The 19,743-nt window shown below is 42.8% G+C and overlaps 1 protein-coding gene across 1 annotated transcript in view; it reads left to right on the top strand.

The window, feature by feature from the left end:
• Positions 1 to 13,162: 13,162 nt before the first annotated feature.
• Tapt1 (transmembrane anterior posterior transformation 1) overlaps positions 13,163 to 19,743 on the top strand; it is a 51,431-nt gene continuing 44,850 nt past the window's right edge. Inside the window, 1 exon segment of the mRNA XM_059275838.1 lies at positions 13,163 to 13,352. Coding sequence (XP_059131821.1) covers positions 13,163 to 13,352 — 190 coding nt within the window.

Below are 19,743 nucleotides of genomic sequence, written 5' to 3'. Positions count from 1 at the left end.
CAGCCCAGCCTGACCACGTGACCTGAGCTCCATCCCCAGTTCCTACATTGTACAAGGGGAGAGCCCACTTCTACAAGTTATCCTCTGACTTCCATTGTGCATTCACACATAAATAAATAAATAAATAGATGCAATTTAAAAAGAAAGAAAAAAATCACTTGCCATGGGTAAATTCCAACACTGAAATAGTTATCTGAAGAAGATATTAGGCTTTAAGTTAAAGTCAAATACGTCTGAAAATAGCAAAACTAAAAAGACAAAAAAAATTATTACTTGCAACTTGATGAAAAATCAAAATAATCTGATGAAAGTTTAGATGTCTAAATTGATGCTGTAAATTTGACACAATAAAAGCAGTTATATAACTTCCAATGAGATTTAGCATAGAAAAAGGTTAAACTGAAGATATTTGAAAGACAAAGAAAAGGAAGTTGATATATCAAGACTTCATTGTAAAATGCACATGAGAAAGATTCTGTCCTGGTGCGAATAATATTGGTACAATAAAAATCCAAGAGGACAGCATTTAAATCTGCCATATAGGAAATGGAAGAAAGAATTTAAATGGTGTAATGGAGGAGTTCTCCCAGAACAAATCTTTGCCACAGTCCATCAGTGTTTGATATGCCATATGATGATAGAGTCTTCATGTGCAGTAAGAAAAGAATCAGGGACATAATACATAGGGAGCTCAAAATAACGAAGCCAAAAATGCCCTACTCTCTCCAAAAGGTAACCCCAAATCCTAATTTCCATATCAGACTCATTTTATAACCCTCACATTCTTAGTTTTCTTTTTCTGTTGCCTTGACAAAACCCCACAGACTGGATTAATTACAAACAACAGAAATTTGTTTGGCTATGGTTTGAAAGGTTGACGCATTAGGTACTTTCCCACTGTTATAAAATATCTGACAAAAAGCAACTTAAAGAAAGGAGGGTACTCTAGCTCATTTCTGTTGCTGTGAAAGAATATCTTAATTAAAAAAAAAACTAGGGAAAAAAGGGTTTACTTTAGCTCTCAATGTCAGGTTACAGTCTTTAATTGGTGGCAGAATCTTGAAGCAGCTAGTCACATCCCATCCCATCAAGAGCAGAAAGAAATAAACACATGCATGCTTGCTTGCCTGTGCTCAGCTTAAATTTTGTACTCATACATATTTCAGGATCTTCTTCCTAGGGAATGGTACCACTCACAGTCGGATAGGCCCTCTCCTATCAATTAATTTAATACCCACAAGTATGCCCACAGGCTAACCCAGTATAGACAACACCTCACTGAGACTATCTTCCAAGGTGACTCTAGGTTGTGTTAACCAAGATAACCATTACAGAGGGTTTATTGTGGCTCACAGTTCCAGGGTATTGTCTATCATGGCAGAGAAGGCATGGCATCAGGAGCGTGAGGCAGCTGTTCACATTGCATCAGCAGTAAAGCAGAAAGCAGTGGTTGCTCATGCTCAGCTTGCTTTCCTATTTTGATTCATCCCAGGTCCTCAATCCAGGGAATGCTGGTGCCTATGTTTGGGGAAGAAGGGGGGAGGTGTCTTTCCTCCTCCATTAACACAATGTATTGACTCCCTTATAGGCATGCCAGGAGCTTTTTCTCCTAGGTCATTCCAGACCCTTCCGAGCTGACAGTCAGTATTAACCATCACAGCTGGGAAGACTTACTTTCAACTGAATCATAACATGGTGAGAAAGTATGTTCATGCATGTTCACATGCTCATGAAAGGGAGACTGAAAGAGACAGAGAGGAAAGGAGGGTGGAGTGTCCACGACAGGGCCCACTCCCGTGGTAAAGGCATGAACCCAGATATGAGAGCACAGCCCCAAAATCCTAATCACTACATAAGGCCCTGCTCTAAGGCTTACTATGGCAATTAAACTCCAGCATGACTTCTTGGAAGGCACATTTAAGACATAGCAACCAACTGTAGCTTATAAAATATCCATCTTGTATTTGCTATGTTGCAGAGTAGACCATCAGCCCAAGTCAAAATCCTATCATCTTCCTTAAAGTTTCTCCTCCTTTCCTTATTCCCTCTCTGTGACCCCCTCCTCCATGCTTTTTTGGCTCCTTAAGTTTCTCAGTGGGTTTGTGTCTTCCCCATTCCCACGCTGCCTGTGCTACTTTCACTCTGGTCTAACTGCAGCCTCTTAACTGGTCATACTGGTTCACTGAACTCTTCCAAAGTACTCCACACCTTGCCAAGGAAAGAGATCTTCCTAAAACACAAATCAGATCCTGTGCCCTTCACAGGTTCTGGCTTACTGGCCTCTCCTGATCTTTACAGCTCCAACTGAGTCACACCATCACAGAGACGTTGCAGCTCTCCCTGTTTCGAATTTGCACTGCTCTGACTGATGTAGTCTGAGAACTTCGCTCTCTATTCCACTTTCTGATGCCCTCACTCCAATGCCTAGAACCCTTGTTCTCACAAATCCTGCTCATTCATCAATAATTACTTTTGCAGTTGTCTATTTTCTTGTCTGTCCCTCCTCATAAAGTCTTTAGGACAAGGTCATGGCCTATTCACCTTCATGTTCTTCTCACCAAGTGTAGTAAATAATACTTATAATTGCCAATGAGTAATAGGGCTCTCTATACATGTTGAGCTGATGGAAGTTATTTAATCTTGACCACAATCCTGCATAACAGGTATTATTATCCTCATTTAAGGAAGCTCAAAGAAGTTAATTGGTTCCAGACCCCAGGGCAGGTAAGGAGAACGATACATCCTCTATCAGTGCAATTATGGTGTGTGTGTGTGTGTGTGTGTGTGTGTGTGTGTGTGTGCACGCGTGCGTTTTCTATTCCATTGTTTTGCACCTTTCAGCTGAATTCCATTAAAAAACAAAACAAAAAACAGATACGGGGACAGGGATCCTACAAAGGTGGCGTTGAGAACTTCGTTGGCTATTTTTCTCACCGCTGTGGCAAAACATCGGACTGAAGAGCTTTATTGGCAGGGTTCACTTTGGCTCCCAGTTTGAGGGTAGTGACGGCCTGGCGTCAGGAGTTTGAGGCAACTGCTCAAATTGCATCAGCAGTCCAGAAGCAGAGAGCATTGAATGCTGGTGTTCAGCTGGTTTTCTCCTTTCCATTCATTCTAGGACCCCAGACCATGGAAGGACGCTGTCCACATACAGAATGGGTCTTCCACATTAATTAACCCGATCCAGAAACCACCTTGAAGACGTGCTCAAAGGTTTTTCTCCTAGGTGACTCTAGGTCCTGTCAAGTTGACAATATTAGCTACCAGAAAGGTCAACAGAAGAGGAAGCATTTATTTATGTATTTATTCAAGACAGGGCTTCTCTGTGCAGTTTTGGTACCTGTCCTGGATCTTGCTCTGTAGACCAGGCTGGCCTCGAACTCACAGAGATCTACCTGGTTCTGCCTCCCGAGTGCTGGGATTAAAGGTGGGCACCACCACTGCCCAGCTGAGGAAGCACTTTTAACAAAATGCTATGCAGTGCAGTCTGAAGTTGTAGAAGGATGAAAAGTAGTTAGAAACAGAAGAGAGAGATGGCCAGAGAGGAAATGGCGGTGAAAGATGGCTATGAGGCGCTTAAAGATTTAGGAAGAGCTAGAAGGGCAAAGTTGGGGACAATCCTGGGGACATGAAGAAAATACATAGTTTCCTTATACATCAGCCACTTTATCAAAACAAGTAAGAAATTAATATTCTCAGTGTAGCATAGATGACAACACTTTGTATGCCAATATTTTGACATCTGAAAACATTGAGATGATTAATGTTCAAGAGTGTAGATGCCAGCCAGGGTGAATTCTCAGAAGCTTGTGCATTACACAGACAGTGTCTCTTTTGGATGCTGCCAGAGTCCTCAAGCAGGCCATTATGAACGTATTTCTTCATGTCTTGTGCCTCATCAACTCATTCTACTGTGTTCCAGGTGCTAATTAAAATTGCACGCCAATTGCCAAAGTAAAAGCAAAAGCACTTACATTATAACAAGTGTCTAAATTAAATGGATCAAATAGAGTCTCATTCCAAGCTGACATATACTCCTCACCCCACCCACGTAACTGTCTGGGGAGAGGGCTGACACTGAGACAGAAAATCAGATAGCGGACTTCACCTCTTGGAATTTAGAATTATTCAAGATCTTCTAGAATTTCAAAATTTACAAAAAGTGGCTTCCTAAGCCATCATCCCGTTCTACCTTTTCAATGACTAAAATGGTTTGATGTAGAACTCTGAAGGAAAGGTGCTGTTATGCATGTGATGATCACATTGCCTGTTAGGAAAATGTATCTGAATCCCTCGAAAAATTCCCTCCTTAATTAGTGACTATCGTACAGCCATACAAAGACAATCTTTAAAATGTTTATCCCACAAATGTTGCCCTAACTTTTCATGAAGAAAAAAGAAGCCAGACACTGGTAAATTTTCCTAACTTGATATTGAGAATAAGACTTAGAACACCACTAATAATTAGCTTGTGCTTAATAAACACAGGCTAATACTCAGCTTGTCCCACCCAGCTGTTGTGGACAAATCCCAGTAAGTAAGAGTTCCAAAATATCCTGTGAATATTCTTCAGCTTGTGAAGGTGAGGGCAGTGTTGGCAGCCTTTTAAAATCTCCCAATTCCTCAACTTGATTCCCGGCCATTCTTGCCCATTCTTCCACCTAGCCAATGCCTCATAGAACATTCTTTAGGATTATCTGGACACTGAAACTTTGTCTCCGAGTTCAACTCCAAGACTGTTGTATCTTCCTATCTCACTCTGCACATTTGTCTACCTCTTCTGTAGGCCCTCTGGATGCCTTCCTTGGCCCTCCCTGTTTTCTGCTTGACAAACTCATCTTTGCAAAGCCAGTCAATGGCCATTTCCTTTAAGTCATTCTGGCTTCCCTCAAAGTACAATAAGTCAGTCTCTCCTTTGCACTACCACGACACCTCATCTACTGCTCATCCCCCTACTCGGTGTGTGTGTGTGTGTGTGTGTGTGTGTGTGTGTGTGTTAAGTAAATTCTACATCTATTTCTAGTATTTACTTAAGGGTGGAACGTGCCTCTCATTTATCTTGTCAGGCTAGGGCTTTGTACAATATCTACCACATTAAAAAAAAAAAAAATCAACAGTGTTCGCTGGAAAAGAGCACTACAGTCTGTTGACTGAAGGTAGGCCGTTCAAGATAAACATTACAGCTGAGAATGGTCCAATACAAGCAAAACTAATATTAAAAGTGACAGCCTAAAATAATGCAAGTAGCTGCAATCACATAGTTTTGGATAGAAGGAAATTTCTTGAGAATCTAGTTTGTCCTTTGCTACCTGAATTAGGAAAATAAGGCCAACAAGCACATGGCATGTCTCATGACTACAAGTAGCCAGCCTCCTACCCAGTCTCCCAGCCCCAAGTTAGAAGTTTCCCCTGCCATATTCCATCAACTTTCTGGAGAACATTTCTTGTCACTACTGAAAATCCCAGCCTATGTTCTAGTCTCAAACAACTATTTTACTCACTTTGACACAGAAAAAAAAAAAAGAAAGAAAGAAACAGGGTTTGTTTTGAGAAACCATCTGTTAGCTAAAAAACATATGCTTGCATGGGTGAGTCCACCTGTGTTTACTCAAATCCCTGAAGGACTAACGGATGATGCCCCAGTAAAACACGTGTAATTAGCGACTTTTAAAGCAAAATACTCCTAATACCAAAGAAAGTATTTATTTGCAAGGGAGAAACCGGTTATACAACCTACAAGATGCCACAGTTAATCACACCAGGGAGCTCTTTCCATGAGGCATGATTAAATGTTAGGAAAAAATGCAGATCGAAGGAAAACATCAAGTTCCATTCAGTTTTAAAGCCAATGGAATCAATTTATTTTAGTGCCTTTAACTCCGCATGAGACTGACTTTTATGGTGACAGTAAGATAAACTAGATGCAATGTTTCTATCAAGCTTATAAAAGTAAAAACCAAATTTCATAAAACAGAATTGTTCTGGAAAGGAGTGTCTAGCCAGCTGTCAGATCATAAACACCAACACCATAATGAACATCAAAATTAAATATTTAAAAATGGTTTGCAGCACTGTAGGTACATCTCTATTTACATATGTAGTGGTGCCATGTATTTAGCTAAATATACAAATGGAAGGTCAGAGTGAGCACTAAGAAGATGAATAATGGTCCGTGTCTAGCTTAGCTTTAACTTTCTTATGTGGGAACTATATGTGCCATATTTTTAACCTCAAATGCATCTGCCATGAGAGGACACGTGCTCAAGCGGATGGAAATTGATTTTTGTATCACCTTAGGCAAAGCATAATAAAGAATACAAGTTGTCCTCAAACACTGTTTGGCTAAAGCCACAATAGATGTTTTGTTTTTATTGCTGTTTTAAAAACTTAACCACTACACTGTTCTCTTCTGTGAGACTACCCTCCTAGGTTACTGTATGAAAGCCAAGTAAGTTGTTCATTACTTGAAAGTGGACAGAACAAGAAATGTCAGGAGCAGAAGCATTTTACGAATAGAAGCTCAACCCCAGAAAAGAGCTAGAAGAGATATGAGTAAAAGGTCAACTGGAGAGCAGATGGGTCTCTGAAACTAGGAAGGCACAAACTAAAAGGATTGCTTTGAAAATCAGTAATTTTATTGTGTATTTGTAATGATTTGTGGTAATCAAGACAAAAGTGGGAGATGAATAGTTGGGTTCCCATAAGAACAGGTGACATTGTAGAGTGAACCAGAGCACATTCCCTTCAGGACCTCAGAAGCCAGGGGAGACATGAACAGACAGTATAAGGGACACACTGATGAATGAACAGAATGAGAGGTAGTTACAAGAGCAGGATCAGAGACCAAAGAACTTTACAGGGAGAGAAGAGAACAATTACTCAGTTCCTAACCCGGCACTTCCATTAGAAACACTAGGAAACGGTGAAATACTTGTCCGAGATAGTATATGAAGTCTGCTGATTACCAGGTACTGTCTGATGAGTGGCCCAAGGAAGCAATAAATAACTCATGCCTGAGGAATAATGAAGCACCCTGAAAAGCTAACAACTCAAACTAGGAGATAAGTTAAGGCCTCTCTGCCTCCTGAATCTTAAAAGGAAAGCCTTTGCTTGCTAGAATTAAAACAAAACAAAATAAAAACAAATATAAGGGAAGATTTGAGTTTCTTCTGTAAATAGATCTTACTTAACTAAGTGATTAAAACAGGTCTAAACACAACATGTCTATTTTTTTAAATTGTGATGAGAAATACTTTTTTTGTCTCAAAGATAGAAACCTGGAACTAGGAACTTGCTAAGTCATTATTACCTAGGTCCCTTTCATCAGTATTTTAGAATTTTCTAAAAATTTAATTCTGCATATACAGAACCATACTGATTAAAAATTTAAAATTCTCTCGTCTAGCAGAGCATGGATTATGTTCACACTTTTAACACATGAACAGAACCTGCTTTTCAGTCTTCAGAACTTGGTATCTTTGGCCAAATACCCCTTTTAGCTGAGGGGTTATTAGAGAAGAATATTTTGTGTAATTTTCAGAGTTCGAATTATTGTGTTCTCAGTCACATATTCTCATGCTAAAGAAATACCTAGGGATAAAATTCTGCTGGTTACTGTTAAGTTGTAATGGGTACATTACAATTAAAAGGCGTATTATTCAGTGTGGTTACTTCTTCTAGAAACAAATTAAGTTAATTTCTATGGAACAAACCCAGAGAGGATAAAAACATGAGAATCAATCATGGGAAGAGGGAACATTTCAAAGGTAGAAAATATTACTGAAACTCAGAGATATAATAAAATCACCTCAATTTAGCTCAAAGACTTACTAGAGACCCAACAGTCTATTTTCATTTCTAACCTTACGGCAAAGCTGTTTCGATTAAAACAAAACAAAACCTCAACTCTTAAGCTAGGCATGGTGGAGCACATCTGTAATACCAGCACTTAGGAGGCTGAGGTTGGAAGATCATTAACTTTAAGGCCAGCCTAGGCTACATGAAACTCTACTTCCAAAGCAATCGGGAGCTGGGGAGATGGCTCAGCAGTTAAGAGCTCTTGCTGCTCTTGCAGACTATCTGGGTTCAGTTCCCAGCACCCACATGATGGCTCACAACCATCTGTAACTCCAGTTGTGGGGGATCCAATGCCCTCTCCTGGTCTTTGCAGGCTCCAGGCACACTCGAGGTACACATACATGCACAAGGGCAAAACATCCATACACACATAAAATAAATCTTGAAAAAAAACTTTCTCTCTGCAGATAAAATAGCAAATGAATTAAATTCAGGGCTATAGTTTAAAAACTAAATATTGGCTTTCATGGTTCCAGATCTAGAAGCCATGTATTGTCAAAGTGGATTCCTAGTAAAGACAGACATCACTATACATGTAAATTCTAATTTGTCTTTGCATCTACATGACTGGAATGCACTACAGTAAACATGTTAAGTACCATTTTAGCCACTCCAAAATGCCGCCTTAGAGCACTGTTTCCTGGAACACTCATTGGAATAATCTTAGAAACTTGCTCCTGGTGTTCCTTGGTAGTTAGGGAACCTGAGGCTGAAGAAGCAAACCACAGCCTTAGAGCCAGGCAGAGCAGTCTGCATCCACCAGTTATGTGTCCCAGATCAAGGAATAAGGAAGTAGTGCGCAGAACATGAAGAAGGCACATAAAGATACAGGAATCTTTGATATTTTATCCGTATAGTTACTGTATTTTAATTCCTTTCATTTAAATTTTAGACCAAGAACAAAGTGAATCTAGTTAAAGATTTCTTTTTTTTTTTTTTTTGGTTTTTCGAGACAGGGTTTCTCTGTATAGCTTTGCGCCTCTCCTGGAACTCACTTGGTAGCCCAGGCCTGCCTCCCCCGAGTGCTAGGATTAAAGGCGTGCGCCACCACCGCCCGGCTAGTTAAAGATTTCTTACTTTCCTACAAATATTGGTATCATCAACAGGGCAATCTACATTTTTTTAACCAAGTTGCACAAGGATCTAAACCAGAGGAGATACATAGACTGTGGCATAGTTTTGATGTTTTAAGAGACCTTGCCGTCTTGCCCAAGTGTGATTTCATAGTAAGAAAAATGGAGCAGAGGGGCTACCCCTTCTCACTTGGTCAAACACTCCAGTTAGAATCAGAGAGTCCAGGCCTTTCCATTATTAGGGTTGTTTTCATTAAAGATTTTTTTTTCACTTAGGAAAAGTGTAAAGAACTCATGTCAAGCCATTTAGGGGCAAAAGATATGCTGGATGTGCTATCAGGAAATGAAACCACTTTACAGTTGAAAACTGAAAACATCATAAAGGAGTTATCACAAAAGGGAAATAGTACTCTTTTGCCTTCTATGTTAATTCCAAGGTCACACAACTAAATGTGTAACTGCAATAGTGTCAGTCCCAAGTCCTGTAACCACAAGCAGCATACTCATTGCCATACTATTCCTTGAAGGAACTAATGCACTGAGAAATCACTTACACTGAAGCATCATTCTAGGGAATCATGGTTCTCTTGCAGATCTGGGAACCCAGATTCGGTTCCCAACACCCACATGTTGGCTTACAATTCCCTGTAACTCCAGTTCCAGGTGATCAGATGCCTTCTTCTGGCTTTCATGGGCACCAAGCATGCATATAGTGCACATACAGACCTGCAGGTAAAGCATACATGCAAGCAAATTCTAAGGATCTGGTTTGTACACAAAGCAGTAAGGATTTAAGAGATATTGTGACTTTCTTTAACTCATGGTTCTTAAACAGTAGGGTCTATGTATTTTCTAATCATAAAATCATAACTACTCAATCTTAACTGAAATATGGAATTAGGCAACTTATTCTGAAAACTGTATACATCTTACTAAATTTCCATTTTTCTAATTTTTTTTCTTTTTTTGTATATGGGTATTTTGCTTGCATGTATAACTATGCACAACATGCATGCTTGGTGCCCACTTAGAGCTTTAGAGGGTGTTGGATCCCTTGAAACTGGGGGTTTGGACTGTTGTGAGCCCCTATGTGGTTGCTGGAAATCAAACCCAGGTCTTCTGGAAAAACAGCAAGTGCTCCTAACTGTTGAACAAAAAAAAAAAGGAAAGTTGGAGCTAGAGAGATGGTTCAATGGTTAATGGTTAAGAGCACTTGCTGTTCTTGCAGAGGGCCCAGGTTTGGTTTCCAGCACTCACATGTGGACTCACAACTACCTGTAACTCCAACTCTAGGTGACGAGATGTCCTCTTCATGGGCACCAGGCATGCATGTGGTATGTATATATACATGCAGGCAAAACATACATGCAAGCAAAATACTCAAACACATACAATAAAAATAAATAAAAAGTGGTTTTCTGTCTTGCCATTTTCAAAATACAATAGCCACAGAATGGATATAATAATACTCTTCCCAACTTCTCAATTTCCCTCCAATCTATTAAAATTACTTCACACAAATAGAAAATTCCTTTCTTGATTTTTTTTTTATTATTGTTTTGAGACAGAGTCACACTATGTATGTAGCTCTGGTTGTCCTGGAACTCACTATGTAGACCAGACTGGCTTCCAACTCTTGAGATCTGCCTACCTCTGCCTCTGCCTCCAGATGCTGGGATTAAAGGCCTGCACCACCAAGCCTGGCTGGGAAATGCCTTTCATTAACACCTAGTCAGCAGCATGCTTCTTGCCTGCAGAATTAAATTTACTGTAGCCCATTATCATCCCAGTCTAGACCTATAACTCAATGCAAAATACTTGATTCTTTATTGGAGAGGGTTGCTATTTAAACTCTTGTTTTTAAATGATAGTGTTGTAAACCTAAGCCTATGTCTTTCTTCTATAAAGATTATGTTTAGTTACTACTTAAACGTTCCTCAGAGATTTCCTGGTTGTGTACTATGTAAGCTATTCGTATCTTAAGGTTCTTTGTAACCCAATTTTGAGGGTTCTGGGTGCTTATTAATTATCTGGGGGTTTGGAAGGAGAGGGTCTCATGCCATCTAGGTTTAGCTTCCAGTTGCTAATCTTCTTGCCTTGACCTTGAGTGCTAGTACAGGTGTGTACCACCACATCTGGCTGCTAAGTGTATGATAGAAGCACTATTTCCTGGATTCTGAATAAACTGCAATAGGTCAAATTAACTTTAAAATGGGGGGGGGGGGGGGAGCTGGGTGTTGGTGTATACCTTTAGCCCAGCACTGGAGAGACAGAGACAGGCAGTTATCCGTGAGTTTGAGGCCAGCCTGGTCAGGATAGTGAGTTCCAGGGCAACCAGAGCTATGTAATGAAACCCTATTAAGAACGAACAAACAGCTTCCCCCCCCCACAAAAAAAATCAGAAATAAAATGAAATGAATAAAATACTTTGAATATACAACAGGTACTTGATTTAATTATCGATACCTATACAAAGGAGGAATGCTGTTTGAATTTAAAGCATTTTTGTGTGTACAGTGAGTTTGAAATCACGCAGTTTCACATGTCAGATACAATAATGCAAACCTAGTAGAAAGAAAGCCCTTAAATTTCTCATGTGCTTCACTTCTGAGACAGGGCTTAATTCCCTGACAGGGCCCGTCTCTCCCTCTTTGACTATTTAAGATTAGGAACAGCCTTCGGAACATAGCGTCTTTCCTCAAAACTGAGACACAAAATGAGAGAAACCCATTCCTACAAACGCTCCTTTAGCAAATGAAATTTGGGATTTTTTCCCTTCTAGAATATAAGTGAATGGCAGGGGCAATAAGCAGATAGATGCGGGACACAGACACTGGCACAAGCAAGCAATGAAATCGGCTGCCTTCTTAACAATCAGCCAATAAAACAGAGGGTTGTTTGCACAGTATCAGAGAATAATACAATCTAGGTTGGAAGGAACCTTACAGGCTATAAAACTTTGTGTCTTTTGATTTTCATGATTCTGAAGATTTGTGAAGGGCACTGTCTTTGAGATTCAAATTTGACCAAATAAAGCCAAAACGGACTTAAAAAATATTTTCTGCATTGTTCGGGTTTCCACAATGTAAAGCTTACAATGGATTATTAGCATTGGCATTTCTTGGACTTTACCAAGTCCTCTTTAACCCTTCCTCTCCCCACATCCTACCCTGCTGCGCATAGCCCTGCAGACTGGGAGTTTACAATCGGGTATCTGGCTATCCCTCAGGATCTCCTTGATGGACCATGACCTGTTCCATCGGTTCTCGGCTTAAGTGTAGGGCAGATTAGTACGTGGAGAGGGATTTGTTATGCTTCTGCTCATTAAAAAGTTGCAACGATACAGGTAAATTCCAAAGTGGGCAAGAAGGCAATGGAGGGGCCACCCGTGTGCCGGTTACTGGAGCGCACAGCAATCACGCGGGAAGCCCGGGTGAAGGTCTCCCAGGCTGAGCCGGATTCATGGTCACCCAGCCCGCAGCGGGTGATCTCAGGGCGGCTATCAGTGAAGGGTTATGGTCACAGCCCCCAAGGAAAGCGGTGGCCAGGTGACAGAACCAGGCCACCTTGGCTGCCACCGCCGTCACACAACCCGATTCCCGAAAAGCAGCCCAGAATGTCCGCGGCGCGTTAGGCGCATCCAGCACACTGCCCGTCGGCCCGAGTCCCCCACCTGTTGGCACGCTCCCCCGAGCTAGGCTTTGGACACTGTCCACGGACAGGGAATGTGACAGACGATCATAAATATGCAGGAGAGATGCAGCCAAGCCAGCAGAGCCACCGGGCCGGCGCCGGCGGGAGCCACGGAGCTGGAGCCCGGCCTCAGTCGCCGCGCTGCCAAAGCCAGGCGGGTCGCGCCGGCGCACTCGGGCCACCGCAGTGGCCCCAGGGGCTCGGGTCGCGCGGACAGCCACGCCGAGCCCCGCCGCCGCCCGCCGTCCCCCACCGCGCAAGCCGGCGGCAGCATGGAGCCCGGCGCGGCGGCCCGACCCGCGGAGCCCGCCGCGCGCCACGGCGACGGCAGGAAGAAGATGGCGGCGGCCGTAGCGGCGGCCACCGCGGCCTCCCACGCGCCGCTGACGCCAATGGCGCGCGCCGGCCGGCGGGCTGCGGATGGCGGCGGCCCGGGCTCGGGCGAGGGGCGGGGCGAGGCGGCGAGGGGGCCGGCGGGAGGCGGAGGCCCGGCGGGCGGCTGGAGGGAGGTGGCGGGGACAGTGTGTGGCGCTCGGAACATGGCGGGCGTCTGCGACGCGGCCGCCCCGGGAGAAGGCGGCGGTGGCGGCGCGGACGGCACCGAGCGGACGGGCCGCGGCGAGGCGGAGCAGCCGGGCGGTGGCGGCCACGGGCCCGCGCCTCAGCACACCGAGACGCTGGGCTTCTACGAGAGCGACCGGCGGCGGGAAAAGCGCCGCGGCCGCGCAGGTGAGGCAGGCGGGCGAGCGAGCGGGCGAGCGGGCGGGCGGACGGGCGGCGCTAGGCCGCGGCCGGCTGCCCAGGGGCCGACGCGGGATTGAGGTGGCGGGGACGCCGCAGTCTCCAGTGGGCGCGCGGAGCGGCCGCGGCTCCTGTGGCTCCCAAGTCCCCGCGGCCGGTGACAGCTCCCCCGGCGGCTGGTGCGCGCGGCCCGACGCTCCCGCGGCCATCCCCGAGCCAGGTGCGCCCTGGAGCTCCACTGTCCCTGGTCTGCTCCCGGCCGGTCTCAACAGTGACAGGCGTCTCCCACCTCCGAAAGAGGTCAAAAAATGGGAAGCGCAGGGCTTTCTAGATGATGTCCATGACAAGGTGACTTTTTCCCTCCCCTGTTGTTTTATGCGAAGTTGAGCCTCGGAAACCTGTTAACTTGCCCTCTGAGTACATTTTTCATACTCAGCTGACAGTGTGGCCGTGACCGTGAAGTTCAGTAGTTTTCTCCGGCTCAGAGACGTGCGGCACCCCTTAAAATGTTACATGTGGACTTTTCCTAAAACTGAAACTTAAGCCAGAAGAAATAGTTTTGCCACACAAGAAAATATGTACCACTTTTGAGTCCCACCGTCCATAAACACTTTAAAGCGTACTGTTAAAGTATTAGGAATCCTGTGTGTTCTCGGGTCTTACTAAAGAATTTTTAATAGCTTTGGTGTTCATACTGAAGCTTCGTAGTAAGCCCGAAAGAAAAAGGGAAGATTTTGATGTGTCTATTTCATTGGGTATATGAGTGATTACATTTTAATTCTTACATAGTAAGTCCAAGATCTTGGACAGCAACTTGATGGCATTTCTTCCAACTGATTCCAAGCCAATACAGTGGAATAAAGACTGTGTTAGCCTCTAGGTCTTGCAGCTTATATAAACACACATTCAAGTTACCATTCACTGTGGGTGTTGAAATTATAGGAATACCAAAGATTGGTGGATAGATCCTGATAGAGTTGCTGCTTCTCAGAAATGGATGTAGAGTTTTGCATGGGTCTCCATGTCTTTGAAAACTCGAGCGCAGGCTGTGCCTTGTTTGGTCTTTTTCGATTAGCCACTTAAATTTTTTCCAGCATTCTTTATTTGGTTTAGTTGTCAGTTAAACACTGGCCTGCAAGAGTATTTGCTTTCTGAATTGGCAGGACCTAAGTAAGACAGAGTCTTCCATCTCTCAGCTGCTTGTTTACTAAGACTACTTGAGTACTGCAAGCAAATGTGACCAGGTTTCGGGACAGTTTCTTTGAAACAGTTTTGAGCTCCGAGAAAGCCGTTACTATTGAAACCTTACATTGTTTGAGTGAAGGGAAAAAAAAATATGAAGCTGTAAAGAGCCTTTGGTGAACACAGACCTTAAACCTCTGAAGAAGTGGACTTTTCTGGGATGGAGCTGGATACTTGGACTTACATAAGCTTGACATCATAGCACACGTTGTTCTTCACCAAGGTGGTACGCTGAGCAGAGTGTATGCTTAATGGGTTAAAAGCTGGAGTTTTCAACCTCTAGTGGCAGAAAGTCCTTCCTAAGGAGACACACAGCCTTAGCTATTGGGATGGCCCTTCTTCTCCCTCAGTCCCATCAGTCTTGTATAAGGGAGGAGATAGTGGTTCCTCCTGTTTTGGTAGGTGACATTAGGGATCTAGGCAAGCATCCCAGGAACATTTCAGTTAGAGACACCAGTCAGTGGTTTTCCTGTGTGGGTTCTGTGTGAACCACCCCCTTCAGTCCCCTGGTGTCTGTGTTCTCAGATTCAAACAGCCCTCACTGTTGCTGATGCCTGCCCACCTGTGACTGGTGCTTCATTTGGCGACGGCATCTCCACCAGAGTAGAAATCTAGGCATTCTTTCTTTGTTCACCTCCAGCGCTCCTTTCTTCCACTGCTCTGTTATCTTTTTTTGCCTCCTTTCCAAAATATAGGAAACTTACTGTCTAGGCCAGAGGGCACCACCTAGTGTCAAGCTGGAAACATCTCTCCCCAGGTCAGTCTCCTAAGACTAGGTGCTCATACTGAAGCGTTACTTGCCTGTTCTCTGGAAAGGCTTCTGTGGACTTGCCCTGTCCTCCCTCTGCAAGCCAGGGCAGTCTTTGCTGTTCCTTTTGAAAGTCATAATCTTGGGGTCTTGATGGCCCCAACCATCACTTAGTTCCAATGTCCCCTTTATCATTTTCCCCAAGGAATTCGGGGCTTCTTTATAAGACATTTGTTGGTCGGTCCTAACAGTCTAGGATTCTGTTTAAATGAATATCCAGTTAAGGTGCTTATTCATACTTTGAATAAAATAAAGTGAAGTACAGTGGTCAAGGTTTGTTTTGTTATTGTATTCCTGCCCTTCCTAATCATCTGTTGAGGAAAATATATATGTATATGTATATTTATATTAGTTTGAGTATATACAGCTATAAATATGGCATGCATTTATCTGTCAGTTATGTTTTCTTTGTGTTTCTTTGCAGACTCTGCTATTATTTTATTCTCAGCAGCATCTGTATTTTATATATATACACACACACATACACACACACACACACACATGCATTGTCTAACAGATACTAGTATTTACACCTTAACACAGTTAGAAATGGATACCCTACTCACCATTCCTGTATGTGGACACTGACTTTGAACTCTGGGAATAGTGATCACCAAGAACTGTAGTCTCACCTTGTTTCTTTTCCATATTCTTAAAATTTTGCCATTTCATGTTATACTTTTGGACATAGACAGATAGTAAGTAGTATGTATCATTCTGTTTCTGTGTTGTTCCCCGTTTGACTCATCTGCAGTTCTAGACGAGAGAGAGAGTCTATGTAGCTGTACTTGCCCTTTCGGAATGAATGCCCAGCAAGTCAACTTTGGACTAAAAATTAGGCAATCTGTGTTCTTAGCTTGGTTCAGTTGTTGGATTGCTTTTGTTTAGACTGCTTGCTTAATCCACTTGGCTGTGCTTCATCAAGCCACTACCAAATCGTATCTAACTTAGTTGTCTTACTCTCCATGGAGACTTAACAGAAGTTTGGTGTAAGATAAACATGACACCTGCCCAGGAGCATGGAACAGTTCCCAATAAGGCAAGTGTAGGAGGTGAGCAGATAAGCATAGCTTGTAAAGTGAGACACCTGCTGTCAGGTGTGGTCAGCAGTGTTGTTTGTGATGGAACAGTGCTGTGACAGTGTTCTCTCTGTAATGGTGACTTAGGGAGCTCACCTTTGTCATTGTTTCCCCTCCTCACCTTCACACATATTGCTGGAGCTCCACAAAAAGAAAGAAAACTGAAACAGAAAAGCCAACTGGTTTTCTGTTACAAGTTTCCCACAGAGATTGTCAATGGGATTCAAACAATTCATATTCCCTGCATCCTATTGTTTGTGACCTGAAAATTTAAGCTGGCTGCAGGATTATTGATACACTTCTCACACTTTTAATCCTTTGCTTTGTTAGTGTTAAGATGTTGCTTTCATTTTTATACCTTTTTCTATCTCTAGACATATGACTGCTCTTCTCTTTACTGTCCTAAATGAGACCATAAACATTTTTTAAAGGGTGGGAGGCAGAAGTAAGATCCGGAGTTCAAGTCCAGCCTGGGTTACATGGAGTACCCATGCCTTCAAAACAAACAAACAAACAAACAAACAAACAAGAACTTGAATATAGTATGCAAATGGTTCTTTTTCTTACATTTGGCTCAGGTGGGCAACACTCCTATTTTATTGTCTCCTAGAAAAGTTGATTCCTAGTTTCCCTGTACAAAAGTATGCCTGCGTGTAAGAAAAGTATGTTTAATATTTCAGGTATGTGTTTAAACTTTATAAACACTTCCTTTTCTTAAGGCTGGAGACATGCGTGTTCCATAGTTTCATAACAATCAGCCAGTATTCCTTTCCAATTTGCCTTTTTCATGTGCAGTGCTATTTTAAGGAAGATATATTTAGACATATTGCTGAACATATAAATATATGTATGATTACTCATTACTTTTAATAAATACTTTTTATCTTAGCTTCTAGTTTCTAAAGCAAGCTGTCTCTGGTGAGGAAGATTAATAGTTGGTGTTTCAGGAGTGAGGAAAAGAATTAGAACATTTATTTCTCAATTTAAAGTACAGGATTACAGAGCATTTCTGTGATAGGAGGTGAATATTCATTAAAATACACTGGTGGCATTGATTTGGACTTTGGTGTTATTTTACTTTTATTAATATTTACAATCTTCTAATATAGACACACATGATTAAATAGTAAAATAGCTCTATTTTCAAAAGACTGTACCCTAAGTTATAGTACAAGTAGGCTCAGCTAGGTCTGTTGAACGCTAAAGCAAGTTTAGCAAAGCCACAGTGCACTAGGGTGCTGAACATCTCAGGAGGAAGTACGACCTCTCCAGGGAGTGAGGGGGGAACAGTGCCGTACAAGCAGCATGGCCAACGTAACAGATCAGGTCCAAGGCAGGGGAGGCCCCTTCCTTTGTCATGGATCAAAAGCAGATTCTGGCCAGGTCTTTTTCTCTCAAATAACTGGGTGGTTGACTGTAATCATGGTGAGAAGAGAGAGCATGCTGCATTTGCAGGTCAGAGTTCTGGGCTTCGCTCTCACAATTGTTTTTCAAGTGAGTCGATAGGTCTGTTAATTTTCTCAGTGTCTTCATTTGTATTATGTGGATACTGTTATCTTCCCTTTTTAGTTATAATTGATGTAAGAATTATATGAAGCGTTGAACACAGACCTTTTTAAGCTGCCTCAGAGTGGAAGGATCCCATCCCTTTAAACAGGGTCTTATCTCTTAATTGTTGATAAAGAGGCAAGATAAGGCCTTTAAGATATTTTATACCGTGAATCTTTGGTTTTTAGTTTTTAGTGTTATTTTACTGTACCTACCTTTGAAAACCATTCTCCAGCCTATTACACGGTATGGGTTGTGTGCAGAGACTGTTACATTTAGAACTTGCTCAGGATGGACATTAGAAAAATATGGTACACTGGCTTAGTGTAGCTGCACAGATGTGAACTCAGGTTCTGTGGAAGTACAAAGAATGGGGACTGATGGGGTACTAGATCTTTCAGAAGGAGTACAGGTGTCTGTTTTAAAAAGCACTTGAGAGCTGGGCATGGTGTCTCATGTCTATAATTCTAGTAATGTGGAAACAGAAGCAGGAGGATCACTGCAAGTTTGAGGCCAGCCTGGTCTGTATGTGAGTTCTAGACCAGCCAGCTATAGCAAGTCCCTGTCTCCCAAGAGAGAGCAGTACACCCCCCCCCCCCCCCCCCCCCGTGGCCAGAACTCTGAATCTGGTCTGTTACTTGGTTTGGGTGTAACTTTGGAGATGTCCTTTGCTTCTCTGTGCCTTGGTTTTGTCATCTGCAAGGCAGCCATAGCTGTAGAACTGCTTTTACAGTTTTGAATGCTTGTAACTAAAGCGTGCTCGCTAGTGTTTAGTGTTTTAGCATTATAGAATCTAACTTGATGCTTAGCACTAAGATTCTTATATTTCTAGAGGTAGATTACTCACATGTCCTCTTTTGTATTTATAATAGAGTTGAAACTTCTTTTGTTTATTTCATAGCCTGTTTATGAAATCTAATTAATTTAGGTTATATTGTTTGTTAAATGTACTAGTGATATTTTTCACCATAGAACCAGGACTACAGAAATAGCATTAATAGATATTAGGTAGCAACCACACCAGAAATGGTTAATATTACAGTTAATATATAGAAAGGAATTGTAGTTCATGACACTGCATCATGCCTTGTGGTTTTCATCTGCTTTCACACAAACACTGTCAAGTGCCTCAGAGATCTGTGTGGAAGGCAAGACAGAAACAGGTAGTACAGAGCTGGCGGTAGGCTGTTTTCTCATTTGAGAACTTGAGATCCGTGACTTGACTGTCGTGGGCCTCAAATGTGGGAGAGCTGGTGCTGGAGCCCCTTCTCCAGCTGACCCCACATTCTTTTTATGGACCACAACAAAACACTAAATATGTCAAGAACTAACCTCTGCAGTCACTAAGGAAGACACCACTCTGGCAGAGAATTTCCCCAATAAACAGGTATATCCAACCCTCTTTGTTCAGTTTGCCCCTTTAAAAGGTAAAGTATAATGACCTGTCTGTGTGTCTCTTTCACACAGATGACAGACTCCTGGTATGCCCAGCTTCTGTCTCTTGTTGGAGACAGGAAGCCTCCCATCCCTGTGATGGGACCTTGGCACTGCTCTCAGGGGTTAGGCCCAGGCCCATTGGGCTGTCATTTATAATCATGATCGCAGAGGACCACAGCTGAGGCTGGAGAGCCTTTGCTCCCTGCCCACTCCCTGCCAACTCAGAACGGTGCCAGCCCTAGCACCCAGCAGCTCTTCTCTTCTG

The sequence above is a fragment of the Peromyscus eremicus genome, chromosome 10 (genome assembly GCF_949786415.1).
Source record: "Peromyscus eremicus chromosome 10, PerEre_H2_v1, whole genome shotgun sequence".
Taxonomy (NCBI): domain Eukaryota; kingdom Metazoa; phylum Chordata; class Mammalia; order Rodentia; family Cricetidae; genus Peromyscus; species Peromyscus eremicus.
This window is presented reverse-complemented; position numbering and strand designations above follow the sequence as displayed.